Below are 23,120 nucleotides of genomic sequence, written 5' to 3' on the forward strand. Positions count from 1 at the left end.
CCTCATGGCTTAAAACAAGCCCAGGCAAAACTCTCCAGGAACACAGGGGCAGTTCACACCTCATCAGGGCATGCATGGGACAAACCCAGCCCAGCGTCACAAACAAAGGACACTGGCCTAGGCAGCAACAAAGGATCTGTTGGACTCTCGAGTGAGTCACACCCCCTTCCCTTGGTCAGTTAGGGACTACAATGAGGTAATGCTCACCTGACCCTGAAGGGGGGGGCAAAGCCAAGAGGGAAGAAAGAACATGATAAAAGGGAGAGACTTTGCCATGCTCTTCGTCTCTCTCCCACCTCCATCTACAGACCACCAAGTGACTGAAGTGCTGATCAAAGGGGAGAGCTTGGCTGAAGGACAACCAGCCAGCCTGTGGTGAGAAGCATCTAAGTTTGTAAGGGCTCTGAAAATGTTAAGATCAGCTTTTATTTTGCTTTTATTTCATTTCACCAAATCTGCCTTCTGGTGTTTTGACTTATAATCACTTAAAATCTTTTTTTTGTAGTTAATAAATATTTGTTTATTCTACCTGAAGCAGTGCGTTTGGTTTGAAGCATGTCAGAGACTCCCCTTGGGTTAACAAGCCTAGTACATATCAGTTTCTTTGTTAAATTGATGAACTCTCATAAGCTTGCAGCATCCAGCAGGCATAACTGGACACTGCAAGACGGAGGTTCCTAGGGTTGTGTCTGGGTCGGGAGATGTCATAAACATACAGCTAAGGGTAGCCTAGAATTCCTCCTTACCTGTAGGGGATTAAGAAGCTCAAATAACTGGGTTATCACCTGACCAACAGGACCAATGGGGAAAGAAGATACTTTCAAATCTTGGGAGGGGGAGGGTTTTGTTTGTGTTCTTTGTTTTGTGTGGGGACTCTCTCTTGGGACTGAGAGGGGCCAGACAGAAATCCATCTTCTCCAACCCATCCTAATCCAAGTCTCCAATATTGCAACCAGTATAGGTAAGCCAGGCAAGACGGGTTAGTTTATCTTTTGTTATGCTTGTGAATTTTCCCTGTGCTAAGTGGGAGGTTTATCCCTGGCTTTTGTAATTTTTATGTTTTTTTCTAGAGGGAAATCCTCTGTGTTTTGAATCTGATTGTCCTGTAAAATTACCTTCCATCCTGATTTTACAAAGGTGCTTCTTTTACTTATTTTTTCTTTATTATAAAGTTCTGTTTTTTAAGAATCTGATTGGGTTTTTAGTGTCCTACAAACCCAAGGGCTGGTTTATGCTCACCTAGTTTATTTTTCAAGCCTCCCCAGGAAAGGGGGTGTAGGCTTGGGGGGATATTTTGTGGGAATAGGAACTCCAGGTGGTCCTTTCCCTGATACTTTGTCTAAATCACTTGGTGGTGGCAGCATACCTCAGTCCAAGGACAAATAGAGACTTGTGCCTTGGGGAAGTTTTTTAACCTAAGCTGGTAGAAATAAGCTTAAGGGGTCTTTCATGCATGTCCCTATGTCTGCACCCTAGAATTCAGAGTGGGGAGGGAACCCTGACAGGAGATATTGGCTAATGTCATTCGGTTGCACAATCCAAGCAGCTCAAATGCTAGAGGCTGTTCATGAACAGTCCAGGAGTGGGGGTTCTCACAGCAGAGCAGGGTAAGGCTGGCTCCCAGAGTCAAGGATTGGAATGACCTAGCACATCACCGGTCCAGATAACATTGCAGGGGAATGTCACACACACACACCTATAGTTGGATTTATATTTGTGTAGTTAAGGTTTTACATTTGAATGTGATTTAGAGGAATTGGGTAGTGTGCTTTTGTAGTTAATTATATGGTTGAAGTGCAAGGAAGTTGTGGGAAAGAGGAGTCTGGGCTTGTCTACACACACAAGTTATACTGGTTTATCTTAAATTAGTTTAGTAAAAGTGGTGCAACTTTTTTTGTGAAGACTCATCGAATTTAAAACTTGTTTTATCAGTTTATCTTGTGCCTGCAAATTCACTGTTGCAAAATAAACCAATATATATCAGACTTAAAACTGATATAAAAGTGTCCATATGCAAACTTTCACTGGTTTAAATTTGTATAAAATCACACTTTTAATCCTGTACACCTTTGTGTGTAGTCATCCAGGTCAAAGAAAGCAATAATATGGGTAATATGATGTTATGGCATGTAAATGAAGATTCCCTTAACTGATGATCGTGTTGATGAGAAATAAATTAGATCAGCCTCAACTCTTAAGTTAGGCAGTTTTTTGTCTGGGAATATACAGTATGTTAAGGCATTGAAATTACCCCTATATGTATTGTACCCTTATAAATGCTGTATGCTATATTTATGCAATATGGCCAAGTTGTGGTGGTTGTGGGATTCACAACTATGTGTCCATAGTTCTGTGCCTGTAAAATCTCAGGAAAAACGTTGTAGTACCATTTCTTTTCTATTTATAACTACTAGTTGGTCATGATTTTGTTGATTGATTGTGTTGCCTTTGTTTTGCTACTTATATTTTACCACTTTGACCCATGATTCAATAAAGCTTTTATTGAAGTAATTACTTGCTCCCATCTGCATTTTGCTAATATAGTCTTTTTGGGGGGGAAGGATGGGTATAATGGTATTGGACTTTGCAAAAGCTTTTAGTCCGTGGATAACTTCCTTAAATTATGCGTTCAGACTGGCTGGTAAACTTAAACAGAGAATTTTAATTTCTCTGCTGTTTTTCAGACTGTGGATGAAATAAAAATACCCAAAGAATGCCAAGAGCTTGGATTGTAAACAGAAGAAACTCTAAATAAATAGAATTGTTGACTTTTTTTTATATTGAAGAGGAAAAGACTGTTTGGAACTTCATTGTATATTTTGCTCTTAGGATTTGTTAGCTGAAACTAATATCGCTTCTAACAATGATTCGCCTCCACTGTAGTTGTCAAACTCATTGTGTGTTTGAAAGGTTAACCTTTAACATTTTTTTCCCATTGTTTTTCATCTTTAATTACTAACTTCATAAAGAAGATTCAGATGCAAAATTTTGCATCTGAAGCAACTCAAGTTTCCCTGATATGCCTATAGGGAATCAGAGAAGAAGTTAGTATTACGATGAGCCCTTGATCGCCATGTAAGAAATTTAACAGTGTGTAACAGACATGAACACTTCTATAACAATTTTAAAATATCATTTGAATAGTACAGTGTCTCCTGTACAATAGGTAAACTTTTGCTTTTTCTCCCTCTTGATTGACACATTTTTCTTTTAACAATCCTTCATTCCCTTTCCTCTTTAATTGCTTTTCAGTAGCATAGAAATCTCTACAAATGTAAACTTTTAAGCTGACTTGACCTCTGGTACATTGTCTGAACAGTAAGATTCTACACAAATTAAATGAAGGAGGTAATTACCATAGTAGTACCGTGGCAACAGCTCGGTATCAAGGTACCTCATGTGCGCTCTGTGGCAGCTTGGCTCTGTTATATTAGCTAGACCCCGTGAAAGGACAGTCTTTAACATTGGCATATGTGGCATTGTGTGTGTTAGAGTGCCAGTTTCAGAACTGAGACACCTGCAGGTTCAGGTTCTTCGGGAGAATTTGCTTTTAATTACTTAATTGTTTTGTCATATGTAACTAGGGGTGGGTGATTTACCTCTGTAACCTCACCAGAAAGGGTATGTTTGGGGGTGGTGGCTGTAGGGAGTGAGCTGTTTTCTCTCACTTCCCTGCATATGCAGCCCACCCAATAGGGCAGACAGGTGGATAGGTAGGGGAACTGGGATTCGACGGAGCTAGAATCACTTAAGGGAGTATTCTCCCCTGCCACTATGAGAAGAGCCACTAGGGAGCCAGAAGGGGATGAGGAGCAGATGCAGTAGGATAGCAATCTTGAATTTGGAGAGAATCATGATTCTGCCATGAGAGAACATGCAGGCTTAAGAGTTTAGCGTCAGTACTACATGGGTTGTTTGTAAAATATCCGTGCCGCTTAGAAGAATAGATAAGATGGCCTCAGTATTTCCTTTAATTAACTACAGGGAACACGTGAGGAACCCTGCCAAGACAGAGGCAGTGTTGTTGAGTATTCTCAGGCAAGTTTTATAGCCGTAACTCAGGATTAGAGCGCTGCTTTGTACGATTTTTAATCCCACTACCGTCCTGCCCTGCAATACCTACTCCCACTCCCCCCAGTGGGATTTACCAGGTGCCAAGCTGGTTCCAAAGTATTTTAGATTTATATAGGTTCAAAATATGGAGTAAACTGACAAAATACTTCATAAAGGCCTCTGCTTTTAAAGATTAAAAGATTAAAGACTTTTATAAGATGTGTGCCCTTTTAGTTAAGTGTTATATCAGTACTTATTATTGTTTTAATAAAACAAATTATTTTTATATTTAAAATTTATGCCCTTTTTTCTTCTGTTCTATTAAAACAGGGGTTGGCAATCTTTGGCACGTGGCCCATCAGGGTAATCCCTTGCACGGCCCCCCCCGCAGCTCCCAGTGGCCGCGGTTCGCTGTTTCCGGCTAATTGGAGCTGCGGGAAGCAGAGGCCAGCATGTCCCTGAGGCCCATTGGCCAGGAACGGCAAACTGCGGCCACTGGTAGCTACATGAGTCTCTGCCTGCGGATGGTCAACATCAGCAAAATGTCTTGCGGTCCGACAGCGGATTACCCTGAATGGGCCGTGTGCCGAAGATTGCCAACCCCTGTATTAGAGGGATACTGTCAACTTTTAAAACAGTGTCATCTGAAAATATTGTTAGATTGTTATAACTGAGGTCAATTAGGGGTTTTAATTTTTTTCTCTGTGCAGTTTGTTTACATTGTGCATTTGACAGTACTTTGTTTATAGGCAGTTTTGCTATTTTATTGACTGCATGCTCCTCCCCAGGCCCTGCTATGGTTTTACCAGTAACAGTAGCAGCAGAGCTGAAGCTGAACAGTAGCGACAGTGGGCAGCTGTGAGCACAATGAAGAAAAAAAGGGGAAAGGAGGTGAAAGAGGAATGGTAGTGTTCCCCTTGTGACCATCTGAAAAACTCCTAAGCACAAATAGAGGAACAGGAAACATCATTTTTAAAGGAATTAAATAACACACATAATATTTAAAAGCATTCATCCCTAGTTATTAGAATGCATAAAATGGCAACCTGTTTTACAATAATTGATGAATAATTTTCTTTAGAATATCCAGGCAGGTTGCCTAGAGGGTTTAAAAAAAAAAGTGAACATCCACAACTGTATTCCATAGCAAAGCTAATTTCATCCTGTCTTCCTTCCTTGTGCAGAAGAAGTTGAAGAAGAGTCTGAAACTACAAATGAGGCTGATTTGACTGATAAACAGAAACATCAGTTGAAACACAGAGAGCTCTTTCTTTCTCGCCAGTATGAGTCCCTTCCTGCAACACATATCAGGTAAGAAACTTTAAGAAAGCTTATTTTTTTTGTGTGGTTGCAACAGGTTGCCCACTCTACTCCACCCAGCACAGCCACAGCCAGTTTGGAGCTGGAGACTTATATGTAGGGTAACCAGACGTCCTGATTTTATAGGGAGAGTCCCGATATTTGGGGCTTTGTCTTATATAGTCGCCTATTATCCCCCACCCCCGTCCCGATTTTTCACACTTGCTGTCTGGTCACCCTACTTATATGGCTGGGATTATAACCCTGAGCTGTTTGTGAGAGGACACCGACATTTCAAAAGAAAGTTCCTCCAACCTGTTTTTTACTAAACTAAAAGACACAGTAGCTGGCTTTGGCTAAACATTGCAAGAGCATTTTTGCCATCATATCCTTAAAGATCTTTTATATTTAAACAACCTTAAAACTTGGGGGGTTTTAATTTGACATGTTATCATGTTTCTACTCATACCCCCCCTTCATTTTTAAATTACTCTGATGATACTACTGAGTAAAGCAGAAAAGAGTTGTAGTTGGTTTCATGCTGGAAAATGCTATGAGCATAGGTGCCATCCCCACTGATGCAGGGAGCTCTTTGTGTTTGTTGGGAGAGAGGATCTAGAAACTAGAAGGGATGCAGGGATAAAGAGACAATGAGCAAAGGCAAATGGAAGAGAAGGGTACAATTGTAGGTTGGTAAAGCAAGGGAGTTTTAGCTCTCCCAGTACATCCAGCCCACTCGAGAAGTCATCAGTAGCTGGAAGCTCATCCACCCTGGTCAAAGGAAGTACTTTCCATTCCTCAAGAGAGGGCGTTTGTGGCCTAGTGGATAGAACAGAGGACTGGCAGTTGAATAGGATGAAAATCTTTCCCAACTCTGTCACAGACTCACCGTATGGCTTGATTAAGTTACCTAACCTCTCTACCTCAGTTTCTACATCTATGGGTTGTTTACACAGGAAGTTACAGCACAGCAAGGTAGTAAAAGTACCTTTGTGCATTTGAGCTTGATACACTGTAAAATCTACTACGCTAAACCACCAAGGGCACTATGATACAGGAGGGCCAGGGAGCAGTGGGAGAGTGCTAGAGGGGAAATATATAAGCTCAAGGCTAATTAAGGCGTGGTTCCCTGTAGACTAGGGAAGGTGGCTGCAGGTTAATAGGAGCACCTGCTGTCAATTAAGGCCCTGTTAGGAACCTAATAAACCCCCCTGCTTCAGGCAGACACGGGAGGAGGAAGAAGAGAGGATAAGAGCTTGGAGGTATGCTGTGAGACTTGGAAAATCAGAGAACTGAAGCAAGGGGGAGAACCTGCCTCAGTAGGGGAAGGAGATTCCCTTCCCCAGCATCTAAGGACTGCAGGTACCCCAACCAAGGGGGAAGAGGGTAAGAACCTGCAGGGGTTGAGAGGGGGCTCAGAGTGAGGAGCAAACCCAGACCTCTCCCCCACTTCTCTCCTTTACCACCTTCCTGGGCCACTAGTGGGGCCATCGATGCCCGACGAACAGGAGCAAGGGGTGGTATCTTAGCTCCCTGCCAAGAAAATCGCAGGACCCACCAGACTAACATCAGCCATCTTGTCACAGCACTTTTAGTGCATGGTAAGAGTGTCCACATACTCTTAGGGTAGGGTAGTGTGGTGTACATTCTCACCTAACTTGCTGCACAGTAACTCCCCCTGTAGACAAGCCCTATAAAATGGAGATGATAATGCTTACTCAGTTTTTCATCTAACTTTGAAATCTGTACATGAAAGTCAATCTTAAGTATGATGCAGACCAAATACTTAATCTTTCTTGCCTTAGGTACCCCAGCATAGCATGGGGAAACTCACCTTTGAAAAGCACTACATAACTGCACATAATTCATTACGATCAGCTAAATTGATTACAGCCACCACTGCCACTCATAAGAGAGAGCATGTGGAATACATTATAGTTTACCAGGAAAATTTTTACAATTTATTTTTATTGGGTTGGGTTCTGTTTTTTGATATCTTAAATTATAAGAGAACTCCTGCTCTAGTAGAACAAATGACCTTTGTTCACCTGCTCCAGGGCAAAGATTGCTATAACATGAGGAGTAAGTAGAGTAGAACCTCGCTATCACACACTTCACTAGTCACCCTGTAAAAATACTAGAGTATGCTGCAGCAATTACACAATATAGCACACAATGGTTAATGCACTCTCATATTACCAAACCTTAATTACTTTTACAAGATACCTTCCTGAACAATTACGTGTGCTGTAATGAATTTTCAGAATGAAACTACATTTGTCAAAATAAACGGACATAGTATTGCATTATCCTTGCTTTGAATTGTGCTTGTTAATTTACACGGTTCAAATTCCCAATAGTTCTGTTTTTAATGTGAATTACTGAAAAAAGAGGGAAAAAATTGGTGGGGAAGTAGAAGACCCCTCTCCTTTCTCTGCCTCCCACCCCAGTAGCACTCAAACAAAAAGAGCCAGAGTCTCAGATAGAAAAAATTGTCCTAGCTCCATTGAATGGAGCTGTGCTGATTTAAACCACCAGAGGTTCTGGCCCATCAAATGGGAAAGACCTGTAGTACTGATGAGAGAGGAGAAATGATGCAATGAAATAAAGGTGGTAAATGCAGACAGAAGTTGGGAGGAGTAAGAAGACGAGCCCTGCCCCCTTTGGAAGAAGTAAGAGGAAGAAGTTAGAAGTGAGTAACTTAATTTTATTGGTGGTCTTGCCTTTCTTGGTTGCTTTAGGTTTCCAGTCCTAATGCAGAGCTTGAAAACTGCCCAACACCTTCTTCTATGATGAAAGCTATCTGTGTTGCTATGCTCATAAGGAAGAACAGTATTTCACACTGTTGAGCATGTACTATCTTTAATTGACTTACACTGAAAACCAACTTTCTAGTTAAAAACTTTTTAATAATGTAACTGACTACACTTCTCTTGCTTTTGTTACACCTTTTTACCCAGCTTAGCTTCACTCTGTTTTGTTCCTTCATGGTGTAACTTTTTTATTCTTAAATCACTGAAATGTGCTTTCTGTCTTAACTCTATTTTAACTTTTGTTTTGGAATATAAATTGTTTAATTTTCTTGAAATGTAAATTTGGGGAGTGCTCTTGAAAGATTAGACTTTGCCCTGATTCTCATTTACACTAAGGCTCCTTTATGCCCTGATGGTAGACTTAAAGTGGGTGTAACTTGAAGACTTTTTGTCAGTTTGAAGTTAATTGAGTTACAGCAGTATAAAACCATTGTAAGTGAAAGGAGGCCTGCAGAGTTCAAAACTTGGATTTTTTTTATTATTTCTATATTTGATTACAAATTAATTCAGACCATTTTTCTGAAGCAGAATGAAATAAATGATAGCTGATCCCCCATTTTTAATTTTTTTTTAAGTTTGAACAGTTCAGCCATATAGACATGTCAGACCCAAAGAGCCATGTTTTACAAGGGCTAGCTGTTTGTTTAGGGTAAGTCTCCACTGAATCCAAGACATCCAAGGCTGGCCCATGGCCCAGGCTAAGGGGCTGTTTAATTGTGGTGTAGACATTTGGGCTCGGGCTGCAGCCTGAAATCTGGGACGCTCCCACCTCTCAGTCCTAGAGTCCAGGTTCCAGCATGAGCACAAATGTCTATACTGCAGGTAAACAGCACCTTAGCCTGAGCCCTGCATGGGCCAGCCACAAGTGTCTAATTGCAGTGTAGACATGCCCCTAGTAACATTAAGGAAGATATACCTAGGGCTAACATGGCCCTCCCTTTCTCACTGCAGTTCTAAACTCTAGTTTGATTTTGGTATTTGTGTGAATCCAAGAATGTTGAAGGGGAGGGGTAAATCATGCCTAACTGCATGTTAGTCTGACCAGCTAAACATAACAAGTTACTTCTTTGTCAAGCACTAGGCACACAGTGTAAAAATAGGTTTCAGAGTAGCAGCCATGTTAGTCTGTATTCGCAAAAAGAAAAGGAGTACTTTTGGAACCTTAGAGACTAACACATTTATTTGAGCATAAGCTTTCGTGAGCTACAGCTCACTTCATCGGATGCATTCAGTGGAAAATACAGTGGGGAGATTTATATACAGAGAGAACATGAAACAATGGGTGTTACCATACACACTGTAAGGAGAGTGATCACTTAAGGAGAGCTATTACCAGCAGGAGAGAGGGGGTGGGGTGGGGTGGGGGGGAACCTTTTGTAGTGATAATCAAGGTGGGCCATTTCCAGCAGTTGACAAGAACGTCTGAGGAACAGTGGGGGGTGAAGGGGGGGAATAAACATGGGGAAATAGTTTTACTTTGTGTAATGACCCATCCACTCCCAGTCTGTATTCAAGCCTAAGTTAATTGTATCCAGTTTGTAAATTAATTCCAGTGCAGCAGTCTCTCCTTGGAGTCTGTTTTTGAAGTTTTTTTTGTTGAATTGCAACTTTTAGGTCTGTAATCAGGTGACCAGAGAGATTGAAGTGTTCTCCGACTGGTTTTTGAATGTTATAATTCTTGAAATCTGATTTGTGTCCATTTATTCTTTTACGTAGACTGTCCAGTTTGACTAATGTACATGGCAGAGGGGCATTGCTGGCACATAATGGCATATATCACATTGGTAGATGTGCAGGTGAACGAGCCTCTGATAGTGTGGCTGATGTGATTAGGCCCTATGATGGTGTCCCCTGAATAGATATGTGGACACAGTTGGCAACGGGCTTTGTTGCAAGGATCCCCTCCACCCCCCACTGTTCCTCAGACGTTCTTGTCAACTGCTGGAAATGGCCCACCTTGACTATCACTACAAAAGGGTTCTTCCCCCCCCCCCCCCCAACTCTCCTGCTGGTAATAGCTCACCTTAAGTGATCATTCTCCTTACAGTGTGTATGGTAACACCCATTGTTTCATGTTCTCTATGTATATAAATCTCCCCACTGTATTTTCCACTGAATGCATCTGATGAAGTGAGCTGTAGCTCACAAAAGCTTATACTCAAATAAATGTATTAATCTCTAAGGTGCCACAAGTACTCCTTTTCTTTTTGAGTATAAAAATAGTGTCTAAATATCTAAGCCTTTTCTGACAGGGTTGTTTTTAAGATACCAACCTTTATACTGTATGATTAATATGTCTTTTTCCCTTGTGAAATGTTTTGGCTCAAATTAATTTTACTGTAAACTGAAAAGAGAATTTATTCTATTTAAAACTATTACATGTCTGAGAGTTTAATACGGTAAGTTACTATATTACAATAGGTTTCTTTATTAACTTATAGGAAGCTTAATACCACAACATCTGTGGTTCTCTTTACCATAATTTGGTCTGTTCAATCATGGCATTTCAATTGGTGTTTCTGCTGGAATTGCTACCTAAGCGCACCTACTAGAAAATAGAGCGTGTGTGCACTGACTTCAGTAGAATATGGTGGCTACAATGTTTGTTGAATAAACAGAGTGTACTCTTCTGTTTTGTTCCTTCATGTGGTGTTTCTACCTTTCATTGCTTTATCATGTGATATTCCTACACTTCAGTGTAACTTGCATGAAAAGGTTCAAATGGTTGACTATGTTTGCAGGTTCGTTAACTATTTCGTATGATTGATGCACAGGATTACTGACGTCTTGCTTGAAATTTCTTTTTTTTTCTTTTTTTCTTTTTTTATGGTCCCAAGAGTTAAGAGGGAATTGGGGAAGCCTGTATAAGCTTAGGCTGTCTCAGGGAATTGAATTAATCTCTGAAACCATTCATAATTGCTCTCCGAACCTAAGTACTTAAAAATATTCCTTCACAACCATTTGAAGGAACATTGTTATTGCTATTAACTTATTCAGCAGTGTGTATAGTACCTTTTTCATGGTCTTTGTTTGATTTGTACCTACTAATGTTCTGGTTCAGATATAATTTTTTGCTGTAGTGTTTGTTTGGCTTTTGTGTACCTTGTCGCCTCAGAAGTCCTGGGTAAAATAAGATTAGCATCTCTCAGGCTGCCCTGTACAACAATTAAAAAAAAAAAAAAAAAAAAAGTAATGTAACAAGTGTTGTGTGGAGCCAAACAGTCTGCATGTGGTTTGGGAATAGAAAAATGTTTTAAAACCAATGGGTGTTTGTGAGAACAAGATTTCAAACAAGCAGGCTTGCTGATCTAAATTTAATTAAGTGTTAAATATCTTTATTGAAAAATGTCAGTTAATTGATAGATACAATTGTATGTTTTTGTGTGGAGAAATCAATTTGGACAGAAGGGTAATAATGATAATTCTCTTAATCACAGCTACATGAGAAACAATTACCACGACAGTATCAGAAATCTGGCAAGTTTATTTACTGGTCAATATTCTTCTAGGTCAGTTCAGGAGTAGTTTTATTTCTCCCACTCAGGACTAAAAACCAGCTGCTGTTTCTTGCTGTGATCCATCTGGCAGAATTTTTTAGATTTTTTTCTTTCTTTCTTTTTTTTTAAGGCCACAAGGGACCATTTTGATTTTGTAGTCTGTTCACAAGCCACAGAATTTAATGCAGCAATTCTTGAATCAGTCCCAGCAACTTTGTGGTTGAATGAGAGTCTCATCTTTTTAGTGAGACATCCAGTCTTGATTTAAAAACTCTGAGGAATGCTGAACCACATCCTTTGATAACCTGTTCCAGTGCAGTCTCTTGTCACAGCGATAAACTAATCCTTTTTTTTTTTTTTTCTTCTGGATTTTGGGAATCTTTAGTCAGGGAATGCTTGGGTATTCCTGTCCCCAGCTCACATTGTGCTATGGCCTGGGTGGGGGAGAGATTGTTTCAAGATGCTGCAGAATTGGCTGAGCACTGTGTTCGAGCTCTGAAATCAACATAGCTGCCAAGTATTCTGCATCTCCACGTGTAACCTTTTATGCAAATTATTTAACGAACAATTAAATTGCCAATATTTAAATAACTATTAAATAACTGCATATTTGCCAATAATTAACATATAACCGTCAATTTCATCTTAAACATTTTTCCTGGCATTAGTCCTGGTTAAAGGTGTTAGGTTAACCTGCCATTGGCTGAATTATGTTTATCTATAGGCAGCTGCAGCAAGACCAGCATCTCACATGCCCACACCTCATCCCTTATGCGGGATTGGGGAGAGCTTCTCTAGAGTAACAGGAGTAGCTCAGTCTCCAGTCTCTGTTAACTTAAGAGGGGTGGGTGGGTGTGTCTCTCTCTCTCTCTCTCTCTCTCTCTCTCACTAAGATCCTTAAGGTCGTACAGTCAAGCACTCAAAAGTTAGAGAATTAATTATTAATGTAACTGCAATTCTATCCCATTTTGGATGTGCATTATGATAAAGTCTCTGTGATCACATACAATTGTTCTCAATTATGTGATCTGTAGGATTTGAACCCATGATCTTCAGACGCACAGCACAGACCTCTTACACTTGAGGTGAAGAATCAGTTGATAGCAGAAAACTATCTTCTGTATGGACCAGCCCTTTAGACAGGGTGCATATTTTGTCAGAAGGGCAAAACAACTATTCGTGAGACAGCAATGAAATGTTGAATATCAGGATTCTTGGGTTCTATTCTTGATGGTAATTGTTAGAGAAAAGGTTACAGATAGGATTTTTAAGCACATAGATATGTTACCTTCATTCTGAAAGGTAATGTTGATGAGATGTAACTCTGTCATATAACTTCAATCTCTCTGGTCAGTCGATTACAGACCTAAAAGTTGCAATTCTTCAACAAAAAAACGTCAAAAACAGACTCCAAGGAGAGACTGCTGAATTGGAATTAATTTGCAAACTGGATACAATTAACTTAGGCTTGAATAGAGACTGGGAGTGGATGGGTCATTACACAAAGTTAAAACTATTTCCCCATGTTTATTCTTCTCCTCCTTCCCCCCCCCCCCCCCCAACATGTTCTTGTCAACTGCTGGATATGGCCCACTGTGATTATCACTACAAAAGGTTTCTTCCCTCTCCTCCCCCCCGCCCCCACTCTTCTGCTGGTAATAGCTCACCTTACCTGATCATTCTTGTTAGTGTGTATGGTTACACCCATTGTTTCATGTTCTCTGTGTATATAAATCTCCCCACTGTATTTTTCCACTGAATTCATCCGATGAAGTGAGCTCACGAAAGCTTATGCTCAAATAGATGTTAGTCTCTAAGGTGCCACAAGTACTCCTTTTCTTTCTGTCATATTAGAGTCTGCCATATTATTCAGCTCTGTTTGTTTGAAGTGATATTGTGCAACCTCTCAGGTATCATATTTGTAAATGGGTAGGAATATGAGCCCTTGATCAATAGAGCTTTGAGCTTCACAGAAATATCAGCAACACTCAGGGAAAGAAAGCAGACAGGAACTTTTAGTTCCCAGCTTGGTGCACCATTACCAGGCCAAAGGGTATTTTGAGGGAAAGAATCAATCAATCTCTCTCTCTCTCCTCCCCCTCCCCCCCCCCCCCCCAAATGTGTGTGAGTTTTAGCCAGGATTCAGGCAGCCATGGCAGTGTTGCCAAATGGGTGAATGTCACATTAGGTCTGTGACACTTGGCAAGTCTGTGTCTGTCAGGCAACTGCTTCCAGAGCAATTGGGAGCAGAGCATGGTGTAAAAGAAGGAATCACAGAGGGATGATACATGAGAACAGCAGTGGTAAGTGGGTGAGGAGGGAGTAACATAAATGTTCCTGCAGGATACCAGCGGCTGTAAACTTTACTGATCTTTTGTTTGTCTTGTTCACTGGAGTATGACCAAGCAGCCACTCTTTAAATGAGTATAGGTGCCAGTGTATCCCTATTGGAGCCACTAGGTGAGGGTTGAGGCTCTTTGGCTGAGAAGTGCAGAGATGAGGAAGCTTGCACTGCTACTTCCTTTCCTATCGACAAAAGTTCATGTGCCAAGGCTGGTAATCTTTTATGAAAGTGTACTTCACTTATAACTTTTTAAGAGTTGATTAAGAAGATGAGGGAAGTTTAACATTTTCACAAAATATTTGTAAACTTTAATCTAGTGCAACATGAGGAAAAAATTACAAAATCTAACCACTGAGAGAGTTCAGTTAACTTTTATTCAAAGTTTTTGAGCAAAAACCAGGTACACTGAATTTGTTGTAGTTCAGTTCTGAAATGATGTTTACACTTAATTTAAAGTTTTCATTTTCAACCTCTAATGTTTTCTTAGTCTGTTCCCATTCTGTTCAGCACTGCAGCTCAGAGTTCCCCAATTTCCTCAGGAATTGTACTTATAAACACAATGTGCGTTGTTTGATTAGCCTTTTTGTCTCCTGGGCAGACAAAAATAACATTGGTTAGTACCACTTGAGGCATGTCGGACAGTACACTGTCTATAGCTATGTATCTTGTGATTGCCAATCTTGGCATTCACATTTAGCCCTCGAAGGGTTCAGTATAGAGGTTAAAGCTGGGACATTTTTAGGTATAGAAGAGTTATTTTAGGTCACTTTTAGAACTCTTTGAACCATGATTTTGGGTTGCTCTGGGGGACCGAATGGTTCCTGGTACAATTTCAACAGCCCTCAGGGGCTTTCTAAGTTACAGCAGCCTGTCCCTAGCTTATGGCTGTCGTCTTCAGTACCTGTGCAGGGTGAAATCTCCCATGGCTGGATATGGGACTTTTAGAACCTGCATGTGTTACTTCAACCCCTTTACCTGATGTAAAAGGGCTGGGGCAAAGGTGAGAATCTTATATATTGTAACTTAGGTACCTGACTTAATTTACAGGCAGAAGGATATGAAAAATAGTCTTTAAAAAATCTCTGAAATGTAAGATTTTTTTTCTTCAACACACATGACATGTACACAAAACATGAAGGTTTGGTGTGGTATTAAATTTTTATTGGCACTTACATGGGATGATGTGCATTACTTATAAGCCTGGCCATCCCAAGATCATACTGATAAATCCTTTATACCACACCTGTCATGTATTCGGGGTGTATGTATTTATATTGCTTTGCTGAATGATAGCAGTTTCAGGATTTGGAATGGGTCACTTGCAAGGCTATATACAAATACACCTCTACCCTGATATAACGCAGTCCTCAGGAGCCAAAAAATCTTACCATGTTATAGGTGAAACCGCATTTTATATGGAACTCGCTTTGGCCTCAAGCATTTCCTTTTTATTAATAGTCACTTCCTGCCCCCTGACTGACCCCTCAGAACCCCCGACCCATGCAATCCCCCCACTCCTTGTCCCCTGACTACCCCCTCCCAGAGACCCCTGCCCCAACCACACCTCCCAAGACCCCACCCCTATCTAAGCCCCCCCACTCCTTGTCCCCTCACCGCCCCCTCCAGAGATGACCCCACCCCCTACCCAACCCCCCCGCCCCCGCTCCCTATCCCCCGAGACCCCTTGGCCCCAGCCCGGCACCCTTAATACGCCGCTCTGAGCAACGTGTCGGAGCCAGACACGTTGACGCGCTGATCCACCCGAGTGTGTAGCCCCACTCCCTAGAGCGCTGCTTTACTGCATTATATCCGAATTCGTGTTATATCGGGTCACGTTATATTGGGGTAGAGGTGTAATTCAACTTGTAGAAATTCCAGCCAATCATACCACTGTATCCAGCACCAAAAAAGAGTTTCCTTCTGTAAACCTGGGTATATCTATCCTTAGCTCTCAGTACACTGTTCCTGAGTCCTGCCTGTTCCTCACCTGGTAAACTTACAGCAAACAGCTAAGATCCAGTTTACACTACAACTGGAACTATACTATAACCAGTACAGGAGACAATGGTGTTGAAACATGGTTGCACAAGCCTATATGGTGGTTTGAAATGAGAACATGTGACTTCTGATCTTCTAACTTAGTGAGTGCTTCACTAGACCCTTCTGTCTGCTAGCGTATCTAAATTATTATTTAGAGAGACAGATGAAGTCAGAGGTGCTGAATTGAATTGTCGGACGAAGAAAGCAGTGGTTTGTATATGTAAGCAAAGTAAACTATTATTGAGTAATGCAAGGTCTTTTTTTTATCTGTAGCTTTTAAAGGTAACTTGCAGGACTAAGGTCCTTCCACCTGGGGAATATTTTGCTTTCATCTAAACTGTGTGTGGTGCCCCTCCTTGCTAAACTGATGGGAGCCATGTAAATGCTAACAACATATAAAATGAATGGAATGGGCCAAATTCTGCCCTGGGATAGCTTGCACAACTCCCGTTGAAATCAGTGGCCATTTTGTACTCAAAGACAGAATTTGGTCTTTACAGTATCTTTCTGTAACTTGGAGATTTTTTGGAATCATTCCCTTCTTGACTATTTTCTAATCTGAAACCAGACCAGTTCTACATAAGACTGAGCCTTTGATTTTTCAAAGTGAAGGTTGGAGAGAGAGAGAGAGAGAGAGAGAGAGAGAAAAGCTGGAAAATCCTTATCTTCTTGTATACCTATACTCAGATACTTGCACTTACTAGTTCATTTGGACATTCATAATTTGATTCCCTATGCATTCTATTTTTAAAATTATTTTGATCAAAAATAAATTAATTAGGTAGTTCCTAGTTTACTCATCTTATTTTGGCCCCAGACATAGATCACACTTACACAATTTTGCACCCTGGCTTTGATATGCATGTCTAGACAGTGATGGTTGAGTTTCTGTGGAACAAATCCCAATAGTATTCAACCATCAAGTGTGAGAGACTTGTTCTACAACGTTTCAGGCAGCAGAATAAACTACTGTTGTTTTAATTAGTATCCAGCCAAATATAAACCAATTACAGTGCAAATCATCCCTCCATTACTTTTGAGTGTCAGATGAAATTTAATAATTTAGTGTTCACTAATGATTCTGTTACATTTGCTAAGAAAAATAATAATATTGGCATCCCAGTGGCAGTTGGCAACTGTTTTGGGCATTCTGTGTATTTTTTTTCTCTTTGCTTTTACATTTTAATTGTACAATTTGTGCTCCAAACGCACATATGCCTTCAATCTGTAGCTCCCTATTTGTAATATGGCCTCTGGCATGTGTCTCCAACAATAAGTAGTAGCCCAAAACCCTTAAACTGGGTTTGAAATACCGATGCATAAGCATGTTTGCCACTGGTTTCCCTGAAATTGTTGATCCAGCACCATGTGACCGATGGGTGCTCCTCAGACACCACTATCTCCACAGATCACAGATTGGGAATCACTTTTGCAGTTGGCTGGTAAATGAAGGGCTGTTTGAAAGGGATAAGGACTAGTTCAGAGTGCATTATTGCCAAAGAGCTTAAGTGGCTCGAACCCCTCAGAAGTGATTTCAGATTCCATCCTGTCCTCTGCCAGACGTTGTTCAAGCAAGCCTTCTTTATTTAAAACAAACAAAACCACACACTCAAAAGATGGGTGTGACTGCACTTAAGCTCTCTAGTATAGACGTAGCCTATGTTAGCATTCCCCCCCCCCCCCCCCCATGTATGCTGACAGAAGCAGGAGTTTTTCTTTGTGTGCTTGCTCATGTCCCTTCCACAATAGGTGTGTGTGCTCGCCACATGCACCGGTGCTGGAAGTTTTTTCCTCAGCAGTAGGGTAGCAGCTCTGGTGCCGTCTGCAATGGCGCATGGTGTGGTATAAGGGGTGCCTGCCAGCTCCCCCACCCTCCGTTCCTTCTTGCCGGCAGTGACTGTGCACGGAATGTTTGCTGCTCTTACGAACGAAGCCTAAGCAATGCTAGTACGAGCTAGAGCTCTTGTAAGGTTAGTGTACGTAGTTAGTAGTTGAGTTAGTTAGCCCTTAGCAGTAGTTAGACTTTTGTTAGTCCCATTGGGGACTTAGCCAGGGGACGGGGCATGCCCCAGTCCCCAGACTTTAAGCCCTGCAATCGCTGCAAATGGCCCATGCCCTTGAGCGTTCCGCACAGTAGCTGTCTCGGGTGCCTCGGTGAAGGGCAGATAAGTGTTGAATCTGCAGGTCCTTTAAACCTAGGACTAAGAAAGAGCATGAGATCAGACTCCAAGTGCTCCTGATGGAGTTGGCGCTGGCTCCAGGCCCGGAGAAAGGTCCGACTCAGCACCCAGCACCGCGGCATTGGCATGTAGTGCTCCGCCGGCTATGAGCCAGCACTGATCCCTGTCTACGGCCCTGGCCAAGAAGTCAAAGAAGGCTGGTAGGGGATGTTCTCCTACTCCCTGCAAAGGGAGGGACAGGGCTGGGGGCGAGCTAGAACCCGTGGCGGGCGGCTCATCTCCCCCATTGGAAAGTTGGGCCTCAGCTCATGTTGAGTGTTGTAGCCCACCCGGTTCCTTGCCTGGAAGCCCAGACACAGAGGCGGGCCTTCATCAGCTTCAGGTGCTGTTGACGCTTGAAGTGTTCCAGGCTGCAAGAGATCCTGACACTCCCAGTGCTGCCCACACTGGCCCCGGCCTGGCGATGCTCAGACCTCGTGGTAAGCCTGCCTTGGGACCTGTCCATCTGCCTTCGCCCCAATGGTACCACTCCCCATCGTGGGGGATGTCCCGCCACCATTCACCGGCTCAAAGCCATCATGCCTCGGAGTTAGGGAGGCAGATGCATCGGAGCTCTCTATAGTCACTGGCCCTTAGGCACCGGCAGTGGGATTCAAAGCGGACCTTTCTGGTTACCCGCTGCATACCCACGGGGGCATGTGCTCCCCGGTAGGAACTTCGGGGCCAGACCTTGGGGTCACCGGAATGCCAGTACAGATCCCAGGAACGATTGGCGGACCAGAGCCGCAAGCCCTGCCAATGATTGCCGAGATGGGTGTCACCATATTCAGGGAGTTTTCTTCCTCCCCCCCCCGCACCTGGCCCACGATACCTCCAGCTCCCACTCCTTGTCCTGGTACCGGTCTTGAAGCGTGAGGCGTGGATCGCCGGTCTCCTGTCGTGGATCCGCTGAGCGCCACAAATCAGCAAGGTTCTCACGGAGGTGCATGTCCTACTTGGACCAGTCCTCCTCTAGATGCGACTGCGATTGTCACCAGGCACGGAGTCGGCACTCCAGTGGATCCAGGTCACCGGGTAGCAATCACTCTGGATATGACTCCGGCACGGAGCAAGATTACACATTGGCAGGGCAGCCTCCCAGACCCTCTGTGCCGCCTGCATCGTCAGTACTGAAACCTGCCCCATGACCCCAGGCCCAGTGGCCAGCCCTTTGATACCCCTGGAACCTGTGGGGGTTCACCCAGCCTGCCCACTCGGTATCAGGAGCCTCGAACAGGCCTGTGGCCTCGATGACTCCACTCCCTTCAGTGCTTGAGGCCCCAGGGGATAAGAGTCCATGTGGATCAAGGGGAACAGCCTGCTGGACCATCAATGGGTGCTGTGGAACCCGCAGTACCAGCTTCTTTCTCATTGTCACCAGACAAGGCCATCATGGAGCCCCCTCACCCGGTTCCTCAGAATGTTGCTAAGGCGCACCAGGAGCTGTTGAAGAGGGTCATGTCCAACCTTGGCCTGCAGATGGAGTTGGAGCAGTAAGCGGACTCCCTGTTCAACGTCCTTTCCTTTACAGCCCCTGCTAGGGTGGCCCTTCCCCTTCATGAAGAGGTATTGAAGATATCCAGTGCCTTGTGGCAAACCCCCTCCTCTCTGCCCCCCATTTCCAAACAGGCAGAGCGTAAGTACTTTGTCCCGACTAAGGGGCACGAATAGCTTTACTCCCATCCTGCCCCAAATTCCCTAGTGGTTGAGGCAGTTAACCACAGGGAACGCTAGGGGCAATCTGGAACTACCCCAAAAATAAAGACTCCAGGAGGATGGACTTGTTTGGACGAAAAATTTATTCCTTGTCTAGTTTACAGTTGAGGGTGGCCAACCACCAGGCCCTCCTTGGCCGCTACGACTTCAATATGTGGCAGACCGCGGCCAAGTTAGAGAATGCCCTCCCAGAAGGTTCCCGTAAAGAATTCTGGGCGATCCTCGACGAGGGCATGGCTGCTGCCAGGGCAGCCCTTCAAGCGGCATCTGACGCAGCAGACTCCACCACTCACACCAGGGCATCCGCCGTTTCCATGCAGCAAGTGTCCTGGCTGCTTCTCTCTGGGTTGTCCTCAGAGGCTCAGCAGTCGATTCAGGACCTCCCCTTCAATGGTGAAGCTCTGTATGCGGAGCAGATGGGCAACAAATTACATGGGCTGAAGGACTCCCGAACCACCCTAAAATGTGGTAGTTCTACATTCTGGGCCCAGCGCACAAGCAGTTCAAACTGCAACTTCCCCAGGGGCAACGGAGCTAGCCCCGGAAGGACCCATCATACAAAAAGCTCAGGGGCTATAGATGGCGCATGAACCACCCGCCCCCACCCTGTGCTCGGTCAGGCTCAACCTGCTCCAAACAAGGAGCTAAAAAGTCGTTTTGAGGGTGAACTACCAATCTATTTCCTGGATCCGATTTTTTTTTCCCCATTGTTTGCAACTGCCTTTCCTTTTTCCTCCCGGTGTGGTTGGCGATAACGTTAGACTGCTGGGTCCTCAGTATGGTGATGCATGGCTACACCTCCAATTTATTTCCACACCCCCCCCCCCCGTCCCTCTTCAGGGATCATTCTCACGAGTCTTCTTGAGCAGGAGGTTATGGGGCTCTTACAGCTGAGGGTGGCGGAGGAAGTCCTGCCTCCTTACCGGAACAAGGGTTTCTATTCCTGGTATTTTCTGATCCCAAAGGCCAAGTGTGATCTGCATCCCATCCTGGACCTGCGAGACCTCAACAGATACCTAACGAAGCTAAAGTTTCACATGGTCTCCCTGGCCTCCATTATCCCCTCCCTGGATCCAGGAGACTGGTATGCCGCCCTCAACCTGAAAGACGCATACGTTCACGTAGTGATCTTCCCAGGACTCAGACGCTTGCTCTGTTTTATGGTTGGTTCGGCCCACTACCAGTTTGCTGTCCTTCCGTTTGGCCTGGCTACAGCACCAAGGGTGGTTTACCAAGTGAATGGCGGTAGTCACGGCCTACCTCAGGCATCGGGGTATCCAGATTTATCTGTACCCTGACGACTGGCGGGTCACAGGCAACTCCAAGGCTCAGGTCCAACGTGACGTTGCTGTGCTGCTCCTTGGGTCAACTACTGGTCAACCACAAAGTCCATGTTAGTTGCAGTTCAAAGGATAGAATTCTTCAGGGCCATGCTTGACCCGGGTGAGAGCATTCCTGCTGTTAGACAGGTTTCAGGCCCTGATGGACCTCCATAGCAGCAGTGTCTGCATTTCCCCTGACAATGGCTAGGGTGTACCTGCGTGTGCTAGGGCACATGGCAGCTTGCATATATGTGGTTCACCATGCCAAGGCTCCACATGAGGCCTCTGCAGCAATGGCTGGCGTCGACCTATACCCAGTCCAGGGACCACCTGGAAAGATCGTAACCATTGCTCCGGCAGTTCTCACCTTGCTGCACTGGTGGACCGATCCCGAGAAGATCCTGGAAGGAGTCCCGTTCGACAGTCCCATTCCATCTGTCGAGCTAGTGTTGGATGCTTCAGACCTCGGTTGGTGGGCACAACTCAGACATCTCCAGATTCAGGGGATGTGGACCCCGGAGGAGACAATGTTACACATAAATATCAAGGAGCTCAGGGCGGTCTGGCTGGCCTGCGGGGTCTTCCTGCCACACCTGTTGGGCGAAGTGATGAGAGTCCTGATGGACAATACGGCCTCTACATCAACAGGCAAGGAGGAGTGCGCTCGTCATCCAAGAGGCACTCTGTCTCTGGGACTTCTGCATCAGCTACAGCATCCATTTGGAAGCTGGTCACCTCCCCGTTGTCGAATGCCCCAGCAGATCGCCTCAGCAGGGACTTCTCCTCTCAACACGAGTGGTTGCTCTACTCAAAGGTGGCCTGCATGATCTTCCAGAGGTGGGGAACTCCCCAGGTAGATCTGTTTGCCGCCAGGTGAAATAAAGTGACATTGGTTTTTCTCATGGCAGGGCCCGAGCAAGGGCTCCCTCTCCGATGTCTTCCTCCTGCTGTGGACCGAGGGTCTGATGTACGCATTCCCTCTGATCCCTCTGGTCAGCTGTGTCCTAGTAAAGATCAAGAGGGACAAGGCATAGGTCATCGTGATTGCCCCTGCGTGGCCTCGGCAGCACTGTTTTTTGGCAAGCTCATGAATGTGGTGGTGGCCCCTCCCTGGCCCCTTCCCTACCTTTCGGTCCTGCTGTCACAGGATCACGGTCGGCTCCTACACCCTAGCCTCGAGTCTCTACACCTCTCGGTGTGGATGCTCTGTGGTTAAACCCAAAGGAGTGTATCCAGCACGTCCTCCTGGGAAGTAGGAAGCCATCCACAAGACTAACTTACCTGGCCAAATGGGCGAGGTTTTCCTGTTAAGTGTCGGAGTGTGGCATTTTTCCCTCACGTTCTTCAGTGCAGTCCATCTTGGACTACTTACTGCAGCTCAGGAACCAGGGTCTAGCGCATTGCGGTAATCTCCGCATTCCACCAGCCAATCCAAGGTCAGACAGGCTTTTCTCATGACATGACTGTCAGGTTCCTAAGGGGCCTCGAGAGGCTTTACCCTCAGGTACGGGCCCCTGTCCCATAGTGGGACTGTAACCTGGTCCTCTCCAGGTTGACTGACTGGACTGTCTTTTGAGCCACTGGGCTCCTGCTTCCTTTCCTACTTGTCCTGGAAGGTCGCTTTCCTGGTAGCAGTGACTTCAGTGAGATGAGTCTCCGAGATTAAGGCCTTGACCTCAGAACCGCCTTACATGGTGTTTTATAAGGACAAGGTCCAGCTGCAGCCCCAACCAGCCTTCCTGCTGAAAGTGGTATCTTCCTTCCACATGGGCCAGGACGTATTCCTGCCAGTGTTCTGTCCCAAGCCACGCAAGACT

General features: G+C 44.2%; 1 protein-coding gene across 2 annotated transcripts in view; it reads left to right on the forward strand.

The window, feature by feature from the left end:
- The window catches only part of MTA3 (metastasis associated 1 family member 3), a 259,662-nt gene that overhangs the window by 31,406 nt on the left and 205,136 nt on the right, over window positions 1–23,120 (forward strand). For both annotated transcript variants that reach the window (XM_074949344.1, XM_074949346.1), the window contains exon 4: window positions 5,238–5,364. In XM_074949344.1, the coding sequence (XP_074805445.1) occupies window positions 5,238–5,364 (127 nt within the window). The remainder of the gene's footprint in view (window positions 1–5,237; window positions 5,365–23,120) is intronic.

Source organism: Natator depressus, chromosome 3 (genome assembly GCF_965152275.1).
Source record: "Natator depressus isolate rNatDep1 chromosome 3, rNatDep2.hap1, whole genome shotgun sequence".
NCBI classification, from domain to species: Eukaryota; Metazoa; Chordata; order Testudines; family Cheloniidae; genus Natator; species Natator depressus.